General features: G+C 41.9%; 1 protein-coding gene and 1 long non-coding RNA gene across 4 annotated transcripts in view; one reads left to right on the forward strand and one right to left on the reverse strand.

Moving 5' to 3' along the window:
* The window catches only part of LOC143189073 (uncharacterized), a 45,704-nt gene extending 23,586 nt beyond the window's left edge, over positions 1-22,118 (reverse strand). For 2 of the 3 annotated variants that reach the window (XM_076393714.1, XM_076393712.1), the window contains exon 1: positions 7,898-8,395. In XM_076393714.1, the coding sequence (XP_076249829.1) occupies positions 7,898-8,159 (262 nt within the window). In that variant the 5' untranslated portion in view covers positions 8,160-8,395. Of the gene's footprint in view, positions 1-7,897; positions 8,396-11,081; positions 11,154-19,815; positions 20,137-22,078 lie in introns of those variants that run through there. The other variant, XM_076393713.1, reaches the window with a different exon arrangement.
* Positions 13,340-14,064, forward strand: LOC143189074 (uncharacterized). The gene is made up of 2 exons (XR_013003609.1): positions 13,340-13,434; positions 13,600-14,064. It is a non-coding gene; the product is annotated as an uncharacterized LOC143189074 (long non-coding RNA).
* Positions 22,119-22,462: the final 344 nt, after the last annotated feature.

Here is a 22,462-nt window from a genome sequence, read left to right on the forward strand (position 1 = left end):
TCGATTCAAAGATTATGTAACGTCACCGTCGAATATTCGCGAGATCAGATTTTGATACTCAAGATTTATGCATTCAACTATCAACATTTTTATCTTTTAACAGAGTTTTATGAACGTGTGAGAATACAATTGTTGCCATTTCAGGATACAGTACGTATTGTTAAGCCTAGATCATACGTGTGCAAGGAACGACATGTAGTAGACTTAAGTAAAATTATATTAAAAGGAAATGTTAGAAAGAAACTCGCACGTTAAACGTAACAAACGACACGTTAGAATTAAGCACAACTGGATCTCTTTTTTACACAGTAGATCTATATTGTGTAAAGAAAGTCGTGTAAAAATCGATTTGCAAGTTGTAAAGTGGTAAGTTGCAACTTGTGAATTAATTCTCGCACGACACTCTTTACATGATTTTTTTACACAACACCGATCCACCATGTAGAAGGAAACTCAGGTGTACCTAACTGAGAATCACAGGCCTGATACTGAAGCACAGACACAAAAGGCGAGATTAGGAGTGGTCGAATGGTACATCCTTAGCCCAAAAGCCTCTGCTAATTTTTGGTGTTCAGAATCAATGCTGCAAGCATTAAACGTTTGCGAGTTTCATAAATGTCTATTTCACTTCCACAGGATTCCTTGCACATTCCTATTTCGTTATTACTAGATGAATGCATACGTATACCACTGTACAGGTATATTAAAAATCTTCGATATTAATATTATGTCTATAGCCAAAATTGTCGACGCCGTTCAATATTTTGTAATATCCTTATAGTTCAGTATTATCCTTGGCAACAAAATTTTGAAGCTGAAATAGGTAACGATAAGAAATGCACCAAAAAATGAATGTATTACAAAATCTTTCATTGGAAAAATAATAAATTTCAAGTAAAAATAGATGTGCTATAAATGGATCATCATGTACCTAGATATTGACATAAGTAATCTTTTATATGTCTAACTGTGAACTATAAAATGAACCTCTTTCATTGAACCATACAACTGCGTTCCACAAAGATAAGGGTTATTTATTCCCTGCGAGGAGGTAAGAAAATTACTCGTTAGACGCGCCTTGAATTATTCAATTACCCGATACAGCGGTTCTGTTTTTAGTCTATTAAAAGTGCTTTCGGTGATAGATAAGGAAAATCGTATTTCGTAAACTTCAAATTCACTAAATCCACTCAAGATACTCACAAAAGATTATAAAATACGTAAGTACTGTATACCTATACAGATACTATATTTTTAGCGTGAAACAAAGAAGGTAATCTACAGTCCTATAGGTATAAATACTGATGATATTCAATTTGCATTCATCGAAAGGGGAAATTGTAAAATCCCTTGCAGAAGAGAAACTGCACATAATAATCGAAGACCATCGAGGAAAGCCTGTTCGTCTGGTCCCAAGACACCGATGCTCGAATGGTATTTAATTCCACAAGATGGGCTGAAATAAGCAGACACGATAGAAACGTGATTGCTGTTCCTTCGACGCGAAATCGGTGTGAAATCAACCTCAGACCGAAGCTCCGAGTAACCATGAGAAGGTAGGACCATGCAAAGATCATTTCGCGTGATAACCCTTCAATTCTGATCCGTTATTGTCCGAACGTTTTAGTTGCAAGTTCCTCTCCCTGACGAATTATCAGTGATCAGTGATAAAGTTTGTTAACCTTTTCGATGCAACGCATTTTCAATGGAAACTTGGAACTATGTTGCGTAAATATCCCAATTGTTTTAATTTTCAAGTATTCAAATTTAAAAATTTTCAAATATTCAAAATTTTAAATATTCAAAACTTACAATATTCAAAATTTCAAATATTCAAAATTTTAAATATTCCAAATTTCAAATATTCAAAATTTCAGGCATTCTAATTTTCAGAATTTCAAATATTCTAATTTTCAGAATTTCAAATATTCTAATTTTCAGAGTTTCAAATATTCAAATTATGTATAAATATTTATACAAAAATATTTCAATATTAAAATACTAAAACTGTTCTAATATTTGAAATTTTTAATAATTTTGAAAATCTTGTTACGCATCTTAATTTCCCAGTTCCAATTTCTAGAACAGTATGGTCTACCTTATCTAAATTTTCTCGAAGAAAAGAAAATTTCTACAGTGAAGCAGAAATTCCATTTTAAAAATAATTTCAATACAAGCGATAGCGTCTAAAGGAAGTGCCGAAAATTAAAGTCTGGTAAGTACATGTCTGTTACAGTGCAAGACATGTTTCAGTTTGTAAGTTTCCCGTATTTCTACAGGAAGCTAGGAGGGCGACGTTGGAGATACATTTCCAGGAAATTTCAACCCTGCTGCAGACATTAGTAACGAAGTTTCCTTTTTAAGGATGATTTAAGGAACAACCGAGGACCAAATATAGCCCGTAATTATTTAAATCAAAAATTTAAGCGTGTGGAATCAAAAATAAACTCACCCTCAAGATTCAAGGATAAAGAATTCACTATCAGAACTTCAATAAAAGAAATGGTAGCATTACATATAAATTAGTTAAAAAGCTGATCCCAAGAACTTCGTAACAGCGACGTGTACAACACCCCAAGGAGTTAACTTTGACAAATCTCAAGAAATACAATCATTTTTACTATCCTGTTTCTTAGTCCAGTATACTTCTAAAACTTAATTCCTCAATTACGTATAATGTTTCCCTGTTGCAAAGTTCAAGGTTCTCTAGCAACAACCTCACAATCTGAAACATATTTTCAAGCTATTATAAACCCATGCGCTGAAGGCTCTCTTATCTTACCGAAGGAACACCTAAACGAAAGTGCATGTCAGCAAAGCCAGTTTGCTTCAAGTAATTCCAAGCGACAGTGAACACAGCAGTGAGCCCATAACGAAGGAATACTGTTACCCCCCAAAACAGATGATGTCGTAGCGAAATCGTGCTCGTATTTAAAGTTTTAGCCAATCTGGCCCCGACCCAACGTCCAGCTAAAGAATATTTATAGGCCGTACGTGCGTAACCACTTTCAGTCGAAGCATCCTCGATGCTCAAGAAAAAAAAGCCACGGGCACCTTCTAACATCGTCTTTCTTTAAGCGAAACCCCTTTAAACGGGGGCAGCTTTAATTGCGTTGCCAATAAAAATCACGGGAAACCAGCGTAATTATCTTGCCATCGATAACCAACCACCATGTTCGTTTAGGATTACGTTTAAAAACTGCCCGATTACACCTGTGCCGAAGCCTGGGAAAAGGGGTGGGTAAACTCGTCGCGACGCACAGTGCTCCGAAATGACTGTCAATTCGCAAAAAAGAATCTGATCGTTTTTTATTATCTAATTTTTAGTGTCATTAAGTTCCTAAATTCTTGAAAACTCTTTTTTAAAATATTACTGATCTGCAAAAATTATTTGAATGGGGTAGGTTTTCACAGAAGTATTCATTATCTTTAAAAGTGCCATTTAATGGGGTATTCTAGTCTAGAAATTCAAAAATTAATAATCATGTTCATATTGAACAAAATTATTCTCGATTCGTTCATTCTAGATAAACAGGACGGCCAAAATTATGGCAACCATGAAGGCACTTTCGAGAGAAGAGGCTGTATTAAAGCAGCTGTATCTCTTATAAGTTTTAATATTTTTACATTAAAAAAATTGTGTATACTTCTTAAATATAAGCGAAAAATATGTGAAAAACATACGAAAAAATTGAATACAAAAATGTGTTACCATACCAAAAAAATATGCGACAGAACGCTTGAAAATTTGCAGTCTAGACTAGAATACCCCCTTAACAAATGAAATAATTAATGGTAATACTTAACAGGCAGATGTACTTAAAAATAGAAGTACATTTTCAAAATATCTGCTTATCTTTATTCAAGTAATTTAACTCTCATTTCAATTTTTTTAATCTTATAAAATAAATTATTAAGAAAGGTTTCAACCACTGGTGAAGCGGTTTATTCCCAATCATTTATACACTTTCAAGGTGAAATATAATATTTCATGGTGAAGCAGCCATTTCGGAATATCGAGTGGCGTTCCATCGGAACACAATGATTCTATCGAGCATCTACGCGTGGACGTAGATAAGAGCGACGATTCTACTAGATTCCCGAAAAGCTCCTACAACCGAGGAGAATGGGGCTATAAAAATAACTTGCTAAGAAAATACTGCCGCAGACCAGTCGGAAATCACGTTCTAGAAAGATACTATACGAGGCGGACCTAATAATTCGACGTGATTTTTTTCATATACGCACTACCACTCGACAAGGAGCCATAAATTAAAATTCGTTTGTTTTTGAACGAATGAAACGAATGAGAAATGACAATAGTGGAAACTTTGAGAATATTCAATTTTTAAATTAAAATTAATTTGATTTCTGAAACTGAGACGTTTTTAAATTGAAAGCACATGATTTTTACAGTGCTACAGAAAATGTAAGGGTAAGTTAGCAAACTGATGTATGAGAGCCGTATCAGTGAGATTACGGTAATAAAGTTAGACGGTGAATGCAAATTTTAGTACTGAAATTTAATTTTCATATAGTTCTGTGAATATTTGAAATCTGTTTAAAGTTATAGGAGCTATGCCACTAATTAAATGAATTCACTGAATTTTATAACAGCGGAATAAAATTTTTCAATTTTTCAATTTTTCACGATTTTAATATTTTTTAATACTTCCTTCTTTTTGATTATCTCCTACGTTCTACTTTATTATAAATACAAATTCGATTTCGCACTTATTTAATGTTTCCTCAGCTTTTTATGTCTCGAAGGTACTTTAAAATTCAATTTACATTAAAATGCTACCATAAATAGAATAAGCTTAGACTTACGGCGATACTTAAAAATCCTATTTCAATACCAAACCCAATATTAATATTTTACATTAATAAATTAATATTCATACAAATAATATTTATTATATTTATTATTCTTCATTAACAACAACTGTCTTGTAAGACGTATTCCTACTTAACACGTCTCATTTTAACAGCCTTTGAAGTATCCCGAACAAAGATAGCCTTGAAAAATAAAAATAACAATTCAGAACACAAAGGGTTAAATCCTATAACTCGTTTCATAATCAGCCAGCAGTATCCTTCTTTATCCTTATGGTCTCCCACAATTCACAGAGTCGATTCCCAAAATCCATCACCAAATAACCCATCTCCCTAATCAAATTCTGGCCCAGTTCGTCCGTTTGATCGACACGAGGGCAATCAAAGGCACACGTGCACTTGAAGCCGCGCATAATACTTGCACGATTGCAAATTTCCTATTTTGCGTTCCTCGCGGATAGTTCGCTGGTTCGGCTGTTATCACGCGGCACGTGGTCGCCCGACTTTCGTATCGCGACCATGACACTGGCACTTAACCATCGATTGCTCGCGGAGATGCACAGTCGTTGCAGTTTTCAGCGGGCAGTCTGCCATGGCGAGTCACGCGTTGCACTTTTTCCCCAATTATCGGGGAGCGTACGCGATCGAAAAACACAGTCATCGAGAAACGATTACTCCGCGACGCGTGCACAATGTTGCGCGCTCGAACGGAAGTAAATAGTTTACGGGCAACGAGTATCCACTGATTAAGAAGAAACGAGTGTTGGTGGCAGCGAACAATCGAATTTTGAAGCCTGAGCAGAGCGCGAAAATGTGCAAAGCAATTGTTACAGTTTTCACTGAATCCGTGCACATTAATGAGTGGAGATTGGTTAGAATATTTTTGTTACAGGTGGACTACTATGTCATTCATACATGAGTAATAATTTTTAACTAATATATATAATTATGAATGATATTAATAGAAAAGTATAACAGGTAACTAAAAGAAGGACAGTGTAGAATGAGTACAGAAATGAATTGAAAATAATTATTTCTTGAGTTGGAGTCACTACGTGACAAAAGAATAAATTCAGTTAAATAAGTATCTCAAGGTTTGAGTAGTGATAAGTAGGTAAGTACACCTTGAGAAGTCTCTTATGGTTTCCCCCTCTATGGGTCGCGAGTGGAGATAAAGTGGGGGAAACGACCCGCCTCACGAGCAACGTTGTATCATCTGATTGGCTAAACTTTAAAATGTGGAAAAAACGATTCCTTCTTAACATAACAATTTTTTCCGAATTTAAATGTCCTTACTATTCGTATAGTTTGCATTAGAAATAAAGAGAAATACTTCTCACAGATTTTTGTTAAGCTTGAATCTATGAATATTAATTATGGATTATATCTGCCTATTTCGAACTACTCCAGCCGATAGTTTAAGGCACATTTACATTGCTTTGACACGTTGTAATTAACCAGCAGAGGAAAAAAATGAAATTCCTATCAACCAGAAATTATGGAATGCAAATGGTACTACTCGTCGTTGAATTAACGAGAATCTAATATTAATCTGACTTCATTGTATGATGTAACGAGATAAAACTGAATTTAACGCACATCACTTGGACAGCAGATTATTTAATCGTTTCAATAAAATCATACACGATGTGAAAGTTCTTTTATCAAGCCTGTTATTTCATTTGAAACAAATATTCAAATTTATGCAAAAATAAATTTCATGAATCAATGTGCTCAGTTTTCTAGCTTAATCGAATTATCTGCGGACGTACAGACCATGTATGAAAGACGGTTGATAGAAATTGTATATCTGGAACATTTTACGACTTCATAAAAAAGCAGTGAAATAACAGAAAGTTTGTCGTTTTATTTCTGTGGACTGTCTTCTGCAGCAGAACCTGACTTTACTATTTCAACGAAAACCTCAACGTTTTAATCTGATTTTCTTTTTGTAACGATGCATCATAATTGCATTCAAGATTCTAAACAGGATGCTAATAAAACTAGATATTTTTTGGAGATAGATATCGCCAAAATACAAACAGTTACATAAAAAATGATTTATTAAATATGTGATCAGAAACCAAAGAATATAATTTGCTGTACTAGAATGTCTAGTTTATGTATTCTAAAGAAATAAGTTTCCATTCATAAGTGAATCTATCAAATAACTTCACCAAAGAAACATTCTTGGCAGTCTCTGATAGACGAATAAAAAACCAAACATTGATAAGAGTAGCAACAGCACACGAAGATGCAAAGTTTAAACGAGAAAGCGATGCAACGTTCACGTCTACAGTTCTACGTTCTAAAAGAATGTATAACAAGTAACCCTGGTCTCCCTTATTCCTTACTAACAATAAGTAAAATTTACAGAAGTCTGACTTCATATCGCACTTGCACGACAGAATTGTTTCAAATCAAAGATGTTCAATTTAGATTTAATTCCATGAAACTAACATAGCTCTGGATGACAGTAAATACTATTTAATAATATTAATACTAGTGTTAATATTAACGCTATTTACGTTAATATTAGTATTAATACTATTAAATAGTACTGTTTAATATTATATACTAGTAGTTGTTACTAGTAATAGTATTAGTAGTAACTACTAGTACTAATTAGTAATAGTATTATAATTACTTAATAGTACTATCACTAATTTAATAGTAAGTAATAATACTATTTAAAAAGTATCCCTAATAGTATTAACAATAGTAAAAACTATTTAAGTCCTATTTAAACACTAATTAAATGCAAATGAAATTAGTTAATAAATAGTATTTAAATAGAAACAAAATTACTGAAATAGTATCTAAACAGTATTAAACAGTATTTAAATCAATTAAAGAGTAATTACAATCACCCAGAGTTACATTTCTATTCGCCTCATTTTATGGTACCTATAACGTACGTAACAACAAGGTTACAAGCCAGAAATGTACACTCCAAACATAACACCTCCCCATCAGCCCATTCGCGCGATCTCGAAGATCCCAAAAAACTTCGGCAACAATCGAGCAGAGCCGATAGGAAGCGCGTGAGAGATTAGCTCACCGAGCAGATAATGCCGTATCCATTTTTTCTTGGGCGGGGGCGGCATCCAGCTGCGCACCGGCTCGTCGTTGACGACCACGTCGATTATGCCGACGACCTGCGTCGACATTAGGCTATTCGCATCCCTAAGCCCGTTTACATTGTTGTTCGTCTCGTTGCCAACCGCGTCGATCGCACGCTGCGCTCCCGCAGCCTTCACCGCGTTCAAATTCATACGAGATTGGATCGCCGCTGTGCCATCAGGGACCACGAGAACTCCCATGTTCTTCGAGGCTTCAGCAATGCAAATTTCTCACCGTTCGGTCATTCGCGACGATTCAGGAATAGGTGAACGACGCGCACACAGAACCGAGTATTGGAGTACACTTCTATATACACACGGGGAACAGGTTCAAAGGATGATGGACTTCTTTTATTTGGATGCAGAGAATCCTTCGTCAATAGTCCATACGAAGGTATAAAAGTTTAAATTTTCCGAAAGAAAAGTTTGAAATTCGCTTCAAAATACAACAGTTCGATATACTTGACACTTTGACTTCCGAACTATTTAAATACTATAAAACGTAGAACGATGGTTGTCCGCCAAAAAGAAATCTCAAACTCTATAACGTAGTTTCGATAGTACTTCCACAGCACCGTGATGAGCGATTTAAATCCTCCTGTAGCACTATAACAGACTCAAAGCGTGGAGCTCTTCAAAACTGATATTCTTTCCTCCTCTTGGAATTTCCTCGAACCACAAACTTCCACTAGGTACCAGTGGTTCACAGGATCAAAAACGCGAGGAGGCCACTGACAGTAACAAGAATCGCGTTCCCAGTTCTCTGTAGGATCACGTCCGCAGGCTCGAAGGTTGCACCGAACCAAGAAATAATACTGCAGTGGTGCAATCGAGGTCTTCCCTCGGAGAGGAGCTTCGATCGGTATGCACAGTTACGCTGTTAACGCGGACACCGAGCAAGCAGCCGCGGTTTTTTGTGCAGATGCTCGACGAGGCTCGTAAGAATCGAGTCGGATAGACACGTCGCCGTGGCTGGGTCCCGTCGAGTGCATAGCCCCGCGACCGCCAATAAAACTGTCGTGTCCAGGACGCGTCGAACCAACCGACTAAGTCGAAAAGAAGTGGAAACGACCGGGAATGCGAAGCGCGTGGAAAAGAGAGAGGGCTGCGTCACAGTTTCGCGGAGGGGGGAAGCGGTTACACGACGAGCGAGTACGAGGTCGCCATTTATGCGACGAGAAAAAATCGCAACTTTCGAAACACCGTGGACATCCTCGGGGAACCCTTGGTCCCAGCTATACGCGACTCTCGGCTGGTCTCTGTCATCAACGAGTCCCCTCAGCTGCTCTGAGCTGGTCTGGTCTCGAAGATATGGTGGAAACTGTATCTCGTCGATGTCTGTCTCCTTAATTTCATTCGATTCGAAAATCGTTGGAGGACAGACGAATCCTCAACGTCGACTTTTCTCCCCCGAGAACCTCGGATAAGTCGCCTATAAATCGTCTCTGATGCGTAGCCTCGACCAGCGACCTTTCACGCCGAGTCTGACTGGGCGAAACGCGGGCTACGCGTCGTCCTTTTTAGCGAGGCTTATCATATGGCACGGCCGAGAGGCGAAGCTCCGTCGATCGGTGGGGACGTAAGCCTCGGCACGTATCGGCGATCGACGAGCGCGAGACGGTCGAACGTCGTGGTCGATCGGTCCGCTGGCGATCGTGGCGCGCGGGACAATTCGGGTGAACGAAGGAAACTCGTACCGCGTGAGTCGCGGGTGCCGACTGAAGTCTAAACGTAAGTGCCACCGCCTCCAACCTGAGGATGACGATCTCTTGGCTCCCTTACCCCACCTCCTCGCCCCCGTGGACGCCGCCAGCGGCGACGCCGGCACCGCCGGCGACCAATCTCCTTCCTCCCGCCGCCGCCGACGCCGCGGTCGCCTTCCGTGACATCTCCGTTCTCGCGAGAGCTGCCTCCAGTCACCCGCGACGCTCTGTCCTTGTCGCTCGCGGAACTACTGTACCTCCCCTCGAGCCTCTCGCGGTTTACGCGGCTGACGCGCGTTGAAATTCGAAACGACGCGGCCGTGGAATCGCGTGCGCCGCTCCGAACGTATCGGGAGAAATGGGAATATGGGTTTGTCCAGGGGTTTTAGGGGGGTAATTATTTTCAGAGGTTTCAGCTGGAAGGGAAATGTCTTCGAATATCCGAATGCTTAAGTCGGTGAGGCCCAAAGTTGCGTAAACTGTTACTCGCTTTTTACTCGCTATTTTTTTCTAGCGAATTTGGGTTATTGGATTCTGTTTATTTAGAATACTGCTGTGGAAGGGGAACCCAAGGATTAGCTGAATATTTTTTTCGTTACTGATTCTTCTTTCTAATCTAGATATTGGAGCGCTTTGGAAATTGAAACAATTAAAATTTTTGTAACGATACGATACGCCAGGTTTTATGGATTTTTTTTTTATTTAGTGGGCGTCTATATAATATCAAGTCAACAGGGTCATTAAAGTTAAATTTAGAAGAAACCGCAAAAATAGTCAGCATCGAATCAAAGAATATTAACACACTCTATAGATTAAAACCTACACCTGCTTAATATTTAGACATATTACTTATCGAAACAAAAACTCTTGCGGTTTGTTCGAAACCATCACTATTTCTAACTAATACTCAATCTTCGAGTATTCAAGTCCTTCACCTTGAAAATATTAAGAGAATAGTTTCCTTGACTTAGATAACTTACGTAAGATGAAAAATCGATTTTTCTTTGGACCTAGGATAATTAAGAACGGTAGACAACATCGCGTTGTCACGTAAAGGAAACCAAATCTCGTCGATTGACGACAGATTAAGAGCCAAAGTTACTTGCGTAGAATTATCCACGTTCGATTATGCATGATAACCATAATAGGGAGACCAATCAATCGATCAGTTAGAATACAACGAACGCGTATTCGCGTGCTTAGGCGAGTACCACGATTAAACTGCGAAAAAACTGTCAGCGTACGCTCTGAATTCGCAGTTAAAAATACACGTGGCCCTCTTCGATGAAAACACGTGTCTACACACATATACCGCGTACACGTGTTGAATTTGAGTGAATTCTTAGAAAGCTCGTCCTTTCTCTATAGCCTACTGCAATTTGTAAATTTCCTCTTCCCTTCTAAATTGAAGCACACTTACCGTCAATGATGAGCATTTTCTCTTCGCAGAACAAGTCATCTTGCTCGGTGCGTTCCCTCTTTAATTTGGCACCTGAAACAACACCAATGAAACAATTTAGAATAATTCTTCACTTGGTGTATATGATCCTATACTGCCAATTATGGAGGAAGACAGTAACTAACCACAGAAAAATGTGAAATTGAGTTCCTGGCATCTCTGGATAATTTTGAACATTTTGTGAAGTGCTTCAGTAAAATATTTTTAGTAGATACTGCTTTTCTCTATATTTGGACAGTACAGAATCACAGTGTCTATATTTATTAAAGTCTTAAAACTCGTTTGGAAATTATTGAAAGAGGGTGGTCCTTCTGACAAGGTAAGTAAATCATACGTACAACTTTTTTAAAGTTAGTTTTGTAAAACATATAATACGTATAGAAATATAAACCGCAATAGAATACAAAACCTTGAATGCAACAAAACTATACCTTCATATAGTTATATACAACCCAAGACGTTAGCACAGTAACGAGCGTATTAAAGAAACAATCTGTTATTTTTCTCAAACATCAATAATCAGTAGTCTCCCATCGCGTCTTAAAGCGATCGTCAACAATAAGTAATCTTTTCTCGATCAATAGAAAAAACCCCAGTCAATGCCTCCAATAAATCTAAAACAAATGTACCATCGAGCAATCGCAATTTCCGAAGTTTCCAAATCCGAATGCACGGTGCGCCACGAGAGGGTTCCCCTTTTTCCCTGTCGCCCTGCGCACGCCGTCACCGACGAACGCGACAGCGTGCGACAGCCGGGAGAAACGGTAACTAAGTAACGACGAGCGCAGCGAGGCGCGACGCATCACCATTCCGTCGCGTATCCATCGTCCCTGTGGCCGAGCCTTCTTGGATTTTCTTCGGCGTGTCCCGCCCCGCGCGCAAGCAGACACGGCTGAATCCACAGGTCGATAAGGTATGAAAAATTGAAAGAGGCGCGTCTCACGTGCGACGGCGTGGGGATTGGCAAAGGGTATTCCCCTAGGTCAGCAGGGTGAGCAGTAACGCTGGGTGACATCGTCTGGGTGGGGGGAGAGGGAGAGAGAGAGAGAGAAAGAGAAGAGAAGAGAGAGGCGAGGGCGAGGGAGAAGGAGGAGAAGGAGAAAGGAAAAGGCCGGGGAGCCTCGTTTCGTCCCGTCTCTCTCGCTCCCTTCGTCTCCGGGTCAGCCGAGGACTTGGCAACGTCGCGATTGATCAGGACGCCACGCGGCCGGACGCGAGTGGTGGGGATTCGCCGGGGACAAGGCGCATGCGCACTCAAGCAGTTCATTTGCCCGCGTACTCGTCCGCCGATACAGTGCGCTGGCTGCGTTCCGCTACATGCATGCTTTTGCTTCGCTTTGCTCTCGTTTGACCCCTGGCCTGTCGAACTCGCCGCCTCGCTTCGTTTCGGGCATCGGGTCCACTCGATTCCTCTTCATCCCCCCCCTCGTGTCGTTTTTCTTTCGACGAACGCACACGTTTGTTCCGGTTCTCTCCCCCCGTTTCATGGTTCAGAGCTTAGTCTACTTCGCCTCGTCCTCGCATTGTTTTCCACCTACCGAGCACGCCTCTCGCTCGATCCTTTCTAAAAATCTCGCTCCCCCTCCCCCGGCGCTCTTTGCCTACTTTTCTCCGTCGACGGTTCTCTCTCTTGCGCACTTTCGTCCTCTGCTTTCCCCACTACAGCGACGGCGCTCTCGTACATAGACAGAGGCCAATCTGCGCGTATTTGGCCGGTGTAGCGGACACAGCTCGACAGTGACGACGAGTGGGCTTACGAGCCCTGCGTGAGAGCTGGGGAACACCGTGCAGCGAGAACCGACTGATGCTGTGCGCGCGGGTAGGAGTGGTTGGAGATGGTAGCGGTCGATCGCACACACCTACAGACCTGGAGTGGTTTCAATGTCGATGGACTTTTAGCGCATAGACAGACTCCGTGAAAGGAGTCTTTCGAAGCGCGGAGCATGGGCTGAGAAATGAACACCGAGATACGTGTCTCTTGAAACGAAAGACTGATGTTTCGAGCAGTTCCATGCGTGCAGTGCACGCCCATAGGCGTTCAGGGAGTATGGTTAACGACCTATGGTCAGCGACTTCCGCTTATGGCGTGTACAGAGAGTCTAATTTTCAGCGTTCGTGAGACATTGTTATATATACTAATCGTTCTATTATTGCAATTGAGAACACAATTGAAGGATACATTTTATCAAGATTTTTGAATCAATGAAGCGCGCGAAATTGAATCGATTGGAGTAGGTGTGCACACGAGTTTCGTTAGAGAATTCACGCGTAGTACAAATATCGTACGCGTGTTATAACGCTATATGGCTGAATTGTAAGTATCGTTTAAGTACACGATAGACGGACTTAAATTATCGTTTAACGCGCATTGCCTGTTATATCACGCACCGCCGTGCCAGTGAGCACGCGCAACGCGGCAACAGACCGGATGCGCGGAGATAGGGAGCGAATTACAACGTTTAAATCATCCGTATTACAGATCGGTGGCCGTGTGCGAGACCGGTACTGTTTTCTACTACGCAACGCAATGACCCATGGACTTTTAGAGCTTGTCACGCAAATTCTGAGTACATACGTACCTGGACTCCAGAGTCAGGGTTTAACCCCTATGTCAATAACCGAATATCTCGGTACTTTTTCAAGTTCTCTTTATAGATTAAAGCGATACGACACTGTTGAATGTATGGTTACACATTGTTAGATGTAAGAAAAATTAAATCTGATAATACAGAGATATATTCAACACGAACTTTAGAAGGGAGCGAATCGAAAGTGCAAACGCATTTTAACTTTGAAGTCACTAGAAACATGAACCACTAGGGTACTGATTATTGTCTCACAAGAAGTCCCCTAAGAAACATTATGGGCAACGCTTTTCAGGGTACTTCTCGTGGGATGTGAATAGCACTTGTGCTCCATACCTATCCACTGTAGTATTTCACTTTCAAACACTAAAATAATACACAGGTCCAGATATATTTTTGTAAAACAAGAAATATGGTAAATAAATATTTCTATTTCTCATCTCAAATTTTACTCTTTTATTTCTGTTATAGAATATATTATAGTAAGACATATGTATGCAGTTCTTACATACAGAATGTGTTTTATAAAACTTAGGGAATGACACACAAAAGTATCCTCTTGCATAATCGGTTAAATACCTTGCGTTTTGTTAATGATGTATCAGAAGTAACATAACCTATGATTGATTGCACGTGTTCCTTCTAGCTCTGCAATTGGTTCAATTATTAGGTGACGTAAAATCAGTCATAGGTTATGTTACTAGCAGTGTTTTTAAATATCAACTTCTGTTAACTTTCTCCATTATTTACGTTTTCTATCCTAAGAGTGGCACCATTCTAGGTTCGTACAGAATGAAAAGACGGAAATTTCGTTCGAACGGCGCATAATCTTCGTTTATCGTCCGGATTATGCGAAGATAATGGTTTCCCTCGATAACGTCGCTGACGCGACGAGAAAAAATAATCGAAGCGCAAGAACAAAATCGAGACGTCTCGACTAACGCGCATTTTCCCTGTCTCACGACGCGTGTAAACCGTGCGCATAAAGGCGTGACCGTGAAAACAAGGGATCGATCTCTCGATACGTGTATGTTCACCTTCCTTTAAGGTTTCATCGCGACCCACGGGGAAAATAGCTCAACCCGCGACGTCACTGTTACATACGTACTTATTTGTTTTTTCGATAACGCATGAAATGAACATGATGGCAATCATTGTATCTAGACTGCCTTTTTTTAATTGTGCTTTGTCAAACTCAAAATATTTTTTATGTCAATTACTGACTGCATCAGTGCAACCCTTCAGTTATTAAAACTATGGAGTGCGAAATTTTATTAATAAATCGTAATCTATTGATTTGTGAAATAAAATAGCAGATCTTTGACAGAATTTAATTCTATTCTAATTCTAAGAATACTAGGGGCTTTTCTGAGCCCATAATTCGAAAAATATTCAACCTGAAAAATTTCACTTTTATATCAAATTTTCAAAAAATTATTTACTTGCTATAGACGCTGTTGTTTTTAATATTTAAAAGTCCCTGTTGAAATAAATTTCTCAGAGTAAATATCTGAGAACTGTGGGTTCGAAGAACTCCATCCCACCTCCTTCCCCATGGACATCCGCGTGGCGGTTCTATCCTATTTTTAGGATCAAAATACTGAAAATTGTAATTTTATCAAAATAGAGGTGACACTATGAAATACCTGAAATGTTTGATAGCGTGGCAGCCAATGTGCAACTCACTATACCACTTATTAACAAAAGAGAAGATATGAGTCGTAAATTTGACTATCATTATTCGCTAATTATAGTGTCTGCTATTACTGTTAATTTCGAATAATTATATTAAATACTCTATTAGCAAAAATAAAAAATTTCTTTCGCGAAAAGTTTCCCTATTGTACCTACCACAGTTTTTAAGCAACAAAGAAATGTGGATGAGCACTGACACCGTGAAACCGCAATTTGTCTCGCAGTTTATGCTAGGTATACGACTACCATCGTCGATTCCTGTCGTCTGAAGAGCCATACAAAATTTAATGCATATTCGATACGCGTTTGCCAGCTCACCTGACACATTCATTCGGGCACACGTCGCCGCGCCAACTCACGAAACAGGAAGATCGATCTGACCTGTATCGTATGCATTTTTTGCTTCTATGCCTGTCTACCTTTCTTTCCTTCCACCGTTCCTTTCTATTTTTCCTTCCACAAACATCTGAGAATTTTTAATGAACCCCAGTTTCAAGTGTTTTTAATTTATCTGTTACTCGATCGAATGATTTCAATATGGTATATGAAACACATTTACAGATGTTACTTACGCTGAATCACACGTATCAGTCAAATTCAAATATCACGTACAAGAAAATCAATTCATCACGTGTTGATATCATGTGCGAAAAACATGGAGCAATTGAGCACATATCACACATATACTTCAAAAGTGACACAATCCAAAACCAACACAACACGACCCAAAGATATATGATGCACCTCTATTCATTATAAAAAGTTTAATAGTCAGAGATCAAAATTATAGAATTTATTCAAAGAACTCTTCAAATATAAGTTACAAATTATTTAAATAATAACAAGAAACTCATTTAATGCAAGTAACACAATTATTCTTTTAGACAAATTATTTAAATATCAGAAAACCTTCACTAAATAAAACCACTCTTTATGTCAGTATTATGTACTTAATCAAATTTCTCTCAAACTTATAAATAGTTCCTTGTTTCGCCTGGAAAACGTGCTTTCTTGAGTCCTGCCACTTTGTACCACATATGCGATATAATTTATATAGAATCATAAGACTAGCCTGAAATAACTCCCTTTCCTGCCCCTACTAAAACTTCTAATCACATAAGTGTTACTAAAATTCGAGTATATACAGCTACACTCCACATCCACAATCACAAAAAAAAAAAAAAAAAAAGAAAAAAAGAAAAATCCCCAACAGTGTAACATTTCCCCAGCGCAATCCTTCCCCATGCCCGCGCAGAAAAGTGCCATAGCCCAGTTCAATTTCCAGAATCACCCCCCATATCCCCCCTCCGATGCGGCTCACGCCTCCCCCGCCGATGCATCGTCTCCACCTACGCGTACCGCGCGCAATCGGCGGCGCACAGTCCGCGGCGGCGCTCGTAGATGAACCGCGCGCGCTATAAATCAGATGCGCGCTCGATAACGATGGAAAAAGCCGCGTGGACCAGGGAAGAGTCCGATACGCCGATACGGGTCGATAGACGGAGGAGACGGGTCGAGAGGAAAAGGAGAAAGGGAGGACGTGAAAGCAAGAGAACGCGGGTAGATAAAGAGGGGGAGGAAAAGAGCGCGCTGGCAAACGTGACGACCGTTCGCGAGTAGGTGGCGCGCTCGGTGAATGAAGCACAAAAGCTGTCCCGTAGTTTCTAGAGTCACTGACCGGGGGGGCCCTCTGCCTGCCCCCTCCCTGCGCCACCTGAGCATCCAGGTTCGCCCCTACCATCGTCACCGTGGCACCACGGTCACCATCGTTACCCCTCCAAACGCGATCTCGCGTCCCCCATCCCTCTAATCCTCCGCGCCCTCCCCTCACGCGGCTTCCCGCCACGTCGTCATCCCTTCGCGTCCCTGCCGCTACTCCAACCCGTACCCTTCCCTCCGTGCTCCCACCTGAGTCAAAACTTCCGCCACCCTTCGAGCCACGGTGGCTCTCTCGTTGCCTTTATACGTGCCCAGCGGTCTCCGTACGCGCGCGTATGCACTCGACCACTCTCGTCGCTCGCGTCGGGGATCGACGACCACGGGGGGGACTCGATGCACACGCGCTCCCCTGGATCTCCTGTCCCATCCCCTCCCCCGCGACCCACCTTCTCTCTTAACTTTTCAACCTCCTATCTCCTTGAAACTCGTAAACACCTCGCGTCGCATCCCCTGTCGATCGCGATACACTTTCACGCGCGTCGATAACGGGCCAGAGAGAGGAACCACGAACCTTCGATTCTTTCGGTCTGTTCGGTTGGCCAGGCCGCGATAAACGGCTGTTCTAATCGATGACCGTGTAGGCCGCGATGACTGATAACAAGCGTTCGCTTATCGGTGGCTAGACGAGAGGACGTTTCGTGTTTGTAAATTCGAGATACGGGGAACAGTGGTCGCGAGAGAAGTCGCCGGGCACGAAGGTGCGCTACCGTGAAAGGTTCTGGCTCGGCGAGGGTCTTTGTCGCTGAGATAGGCCGCTGCTCGGTGTACCGGTTTGCCTCGACAATGATCGCGCAGTGTTCGCGATTTATTCGCCAGCCGCGAGGCGACGGAGGCCTTTCCGCGGCGGGGGACTCTTTTTTTCGAAGAGGTTATCGCGCGGATCGTTTTGACTGGTAAAAGTCAACGAGGGGAAAGAGACCGATGGCGTGGTGGCGTGCCTGGTCACGGCGATTTCGTGCTCGGTGACTGTTTCGCGTGTGCCGAGACACTCGCCTCGCGAAATCGGCTGGCTGAGTCGTTGACCTGGGAAAACGCGGGAGAGGACACGGCGATGGTTCGGTGATCGGTGGACCTAGTTTGCGATCGGGATTTTTGAGGACAGTTCATTTATGTAGATCCTTGTTTTGAGATTATACGAAAGCACAATTATTCCTCTCAATTTTGTTATTTTTAGGCACTTCTGAAGGATGTATCGTTAAAATATCTAAAATTTAGTAATGGTTCTATGCATTTCTATGAGATTTGTAACAAATAAAAAGGAATGATAGTTAGTGGAACTTGAAGCTAAGAATTTATGTTAAATTTGAATAAAAAGAATTATAATTTGAAGTTGCATATGAAGAAGAGATATTCTCAATTTTTGGAGCATAAAATGAATATCAAAAAGTGAAATTATAGAAAAAGTTGTCAGTGGTTAAAATTATTCTTTAGAGTTCATTTATTGTACATTTATGTTACTCAATGTTATTTGAAATGATAATAGATATTCACTTTGTGAAGATGATAAAGATGTAATTTGAAATGCACATTTTCAGCTGGATAAATAGACCAAGTGAGCGAGAATTAAAAGAAATTTGGATTTGTATTTTTGAACACGGTTTTTTACGGAACTTTCCATTGGCCGTTTTATAGGAGACCATCGGCGTGCCTGAGAATCACTGTTGCGAGGGAAATCATACCTAATTTGGAGGCGGCGAACGCGTGGGTCATCGCGTGCTATTCGCATGTACAGTGCAGTGTTTCTCATTTCGTTTAAGGCAATACAATTTATCTTTTCTTTTATGATGAAAATGTAGATTGCTTTCACGAAGACGTCTACATATAATAAATCTAACTCGTTTCACTGACATATCTCGTGTATAAAATAAAAAAAAATTAGGAAACTTCAGAGACAGTAATTTGTCGCCACACCCGCCTGCTATCAAGATCGATGGAAGATTTTGAGAACGCATTTCGTGGCATTAATCTCGTTGCACACAGTGAATTACGAGAACGCTATGTCACACGCAAAAATATTGCTTCGTGATGTCGACACTACAGAGAACATGAAAGAAATCTAACTTTCTAAAAAACTGCTTTAAATGGAAATTTAAAGGCATTTCCAAACATACCCTTTTGAAGAACCAGAAGTCTATGACCTTTCTTTTTGGAAAAAATATTCTTCAGTGTTTTTAAATATTGAACTATATAAGAACTTTAAACTAATATTTATATCTCTGACTATAAAATATATAATTTCTATGAAGAAAGCTAAATTAATAATAGCTTACTGTTCATCAAAATACAGAACTGAGGGATAACAAAGAAAAACGGGAGTCCGAAAATAATTTCAAAAAAATGAAATAACTAGCAATAAGTCTACAAATAAATCATAATTATACCGATAATTATAAAAATATGATAAGCCAATTATGGAAAAGGTACGAGCAAAAAACCTAAAAAGGATTGAATTTTCCACTCCTTCTGTGTTCCACCAAATTTCACCATGAGGCAACTAACGAATTCATTTTTTCTAGATATATCATTTAGATCAGATTCATAATTACTATACCAGCACAATTATCCCGAAACGAACGGCACGAGAGCGTAAAATCCAGAGATCTCAGATACGTTTCGCAGGCGATCTCCGCGCGTGACACCCTATATATTCGCTACGTATCGCGAACGGTCGGCGAAAAGTGGCGCGTGGTACTCACCACGTGGCTCGTTGGAGTTGGAGTGGGGGGCGACGGCGAGCGGATGATCGGAGGAGGAGGAAGAGCTGCTCGCGAGGCGCTCCCTCTTCTCCTGCTGCTCGACGAACCGCGCCGCTTCCAGCAACGTCTCCAGGCTCATCCTGACGTTGCCGACTCGCTCCGCGACGAGTCCTGTCCCCCTACGGGATCCTTCAGGAGATCGAGACCCTGCGATCGGACCGTCGATTCCCGTCGTCGGCGCGCGAGGACGAAGAAGTCGAGAGCCCGTTCCCGTGTCTCAACCCTCCTGTTTTTCTGCTGCTGCCAGCCGCGGGTGGCAATCTGGTCACCGAAACAGAGAAAAACAGCAATGATTCTACACTGTTATCCGCAGACCGTGCAGCACAACCACACGCGATATGTCATTCGCCGCGATCGGGGGTCTGGTGGGAGGGACGAGGCGAGTGGGGAGAGCGTGACGATACCTGCTTTCGGTTCTTAATTCGTCGACCTTGGCGAAGGCGAGAGGAAAGGTCATGATAATGTAAATAATCGCGGTCGATCTCGTTGTTTGTCGCTTCACCATGAGCGAAAAGCACTTGATACGTTCGACGATAGAGACGAGGGGCAGAGGGAAGGAGAGACAGAGAAAGAGAGAGAGAGAGAGAGGGAGAGAGAGAGAGAAAGAGAGAAAGGCGGGCAGAAACCGATTAACTGAATATGGTTCGACGCTGATCGACGTCACGAGGAGCGTAAAAGTTTCTCTGTTACCGTGGGCAAGTCACACATGTCACACCTTCTCCTTTGATTGCACAGGTACACGGTCACGGAGTTAGTTCGACGACGGATCAGGCTACATGCCTGTTATTTACAACGTTCAGAAACTTTGTTGTTCGATAATATTAGCTTGTTCGAACGGAGCTGTAGACGGCACGGACACGACCGGTGTCTGAGGATACGTCACGTGACGTACGCGTGACGTAACGCAGTCGCGCGGGAAGCTCTATCCCCTCCCACGTTCGTTCTTCGTAATCCACACGAAGCAGGGACGCGCAGGCGCGGTGCGCGCTTTCCTGGAGCGCAGAGAGCATTAGCACGCATCTCGAGTTCCGATCGCTGAAAACGGTCTAACAGTCGAAAAAGACGATAAAATTCTGAAAGCACGCGTATCGTATCTTTCTTGAGATAAAAAGAATCATAATTTCAGAAATACCGTTCTCCTTCGCGATAACGAAACACGAATAACTATTTTTCAAACGCGTTCACTCTGCACGGGGGTCGAAGTTAAACCACGGTGAATCCTTCCTGCGTCTATGCAAAATGAAAAGAAATATTTATGCGAAGCGAAGATTGCCAAAGTAAACACCATTTTAATACCCCTCCTCCGCCGAAACCATTAAAAATTCAAATTCAAAACCCTCGCGAAATTTAGAAAAACAAACCATCATAAAGTTTAAATCTGCAAGAATTGAACCGACCCGATCGTTCGTTTCATTCTCATAATTTCAGGAGCTTCGTCAGCCGAGAGAACAGAGCTGCGTCAAGGTTCGAACGAGGTCTACGTACGTACTTGCATCACGAGACATCGTTTATGCGTAGCCGGATCGGTTCGACTGTTGTCGCGATGTAGTATCGAAAGCAGGGTCGAGAGAGTCGTTACGTGGCGTTCGTACGCGCAAGAGCGTGTTCGCGAATACGCTCACGTAGGCGAGCAGACGGAATGGGCATCGAGAGGCTCTGGCAGGGCCGAGGGAACCGTCGGCGAGGAGGCGAGGCTCGCGAGACAGAGGCGGGAAAGGCGAAGCAAAGAAACGAGGTTCCGGCGGTGATTTGAAAAGTAGATATACCCCGGGCGGCGTAATCGCGAAAGCGTACCGCGGTCGCGATCGCGTTCCGCGGCACGGCGCGGCCATGGGGAAATAGGAAAGGGAAACGATGCGCTCGGTGACGGGTCGGTTAAAGGCGAGGGTCCGTTCGTTCCGAATCGCGAAAAGTCAAGAAGCGTGCCGTGCACCGAGCGAGCTCCTTAAACTGACAAAGCGACACACACGTTAGACGGGCGACGCACGCACCGTTGGCCAATGGGAGGCAGCGATAACGTGACGTCACTAGTTGAAGTACCGTGCGATTGGCTGGGTCTATTATGGCACGGAAAACACGCCACGCAACCACCTATACACATGTTAATTAAATAGGCGATAGTCCTGACGAGATAATGGTCCGCGGAGACTTTTAAACGGGCGTGGTGACGGCAGAAATGGTTAGAATACGATGAGAGACTTACGGGTACGCCGCGACTGTGCCCCGGTCACAATGGAAACACGCTGGAACCCACTTTCACGGTGGAAATCAATTTCTTGCGGGAATATCTGCGGTATTTCCGCTGTCAGGCATGCGACGCATGCAGACGATCACGAGGCACACGTTAGTTTCGCGAACAGCGGACGATCTCGCGACGTTTCACAGCACACGACGGTTATAACCTGATCGATCTAGCGCGTGGCAGAAACATTTTACAAGTGCTAACCACTGCGCATCAACAGCCATGCTTGCTTGGCCACGATTCACGTGTCTGGGGCCTGAGGTATAGGCCAATCGGAGCGCGGCTCATGACGTCACCTCGCTGTATCGACCAATGAACGGAGCCCATGTGACGCAGCACTCCGCT

This window comes from Calliopsis andreniformis, chromosome 3, assembly GCF_051401765.1.
Source record: "Calliopsis andreniformis isolate RMS-2024a chromosome 3, iyCalAndr_principal, whole genome shotgun sequence".
Taxonomy (NCBI): domain Eukaryota; kingdom Metazoa; phylum Arthropoda; class Insecta; order Hymenoptera; family Andrenidae; genus Calliopsis; species Calliopsis andreniformis.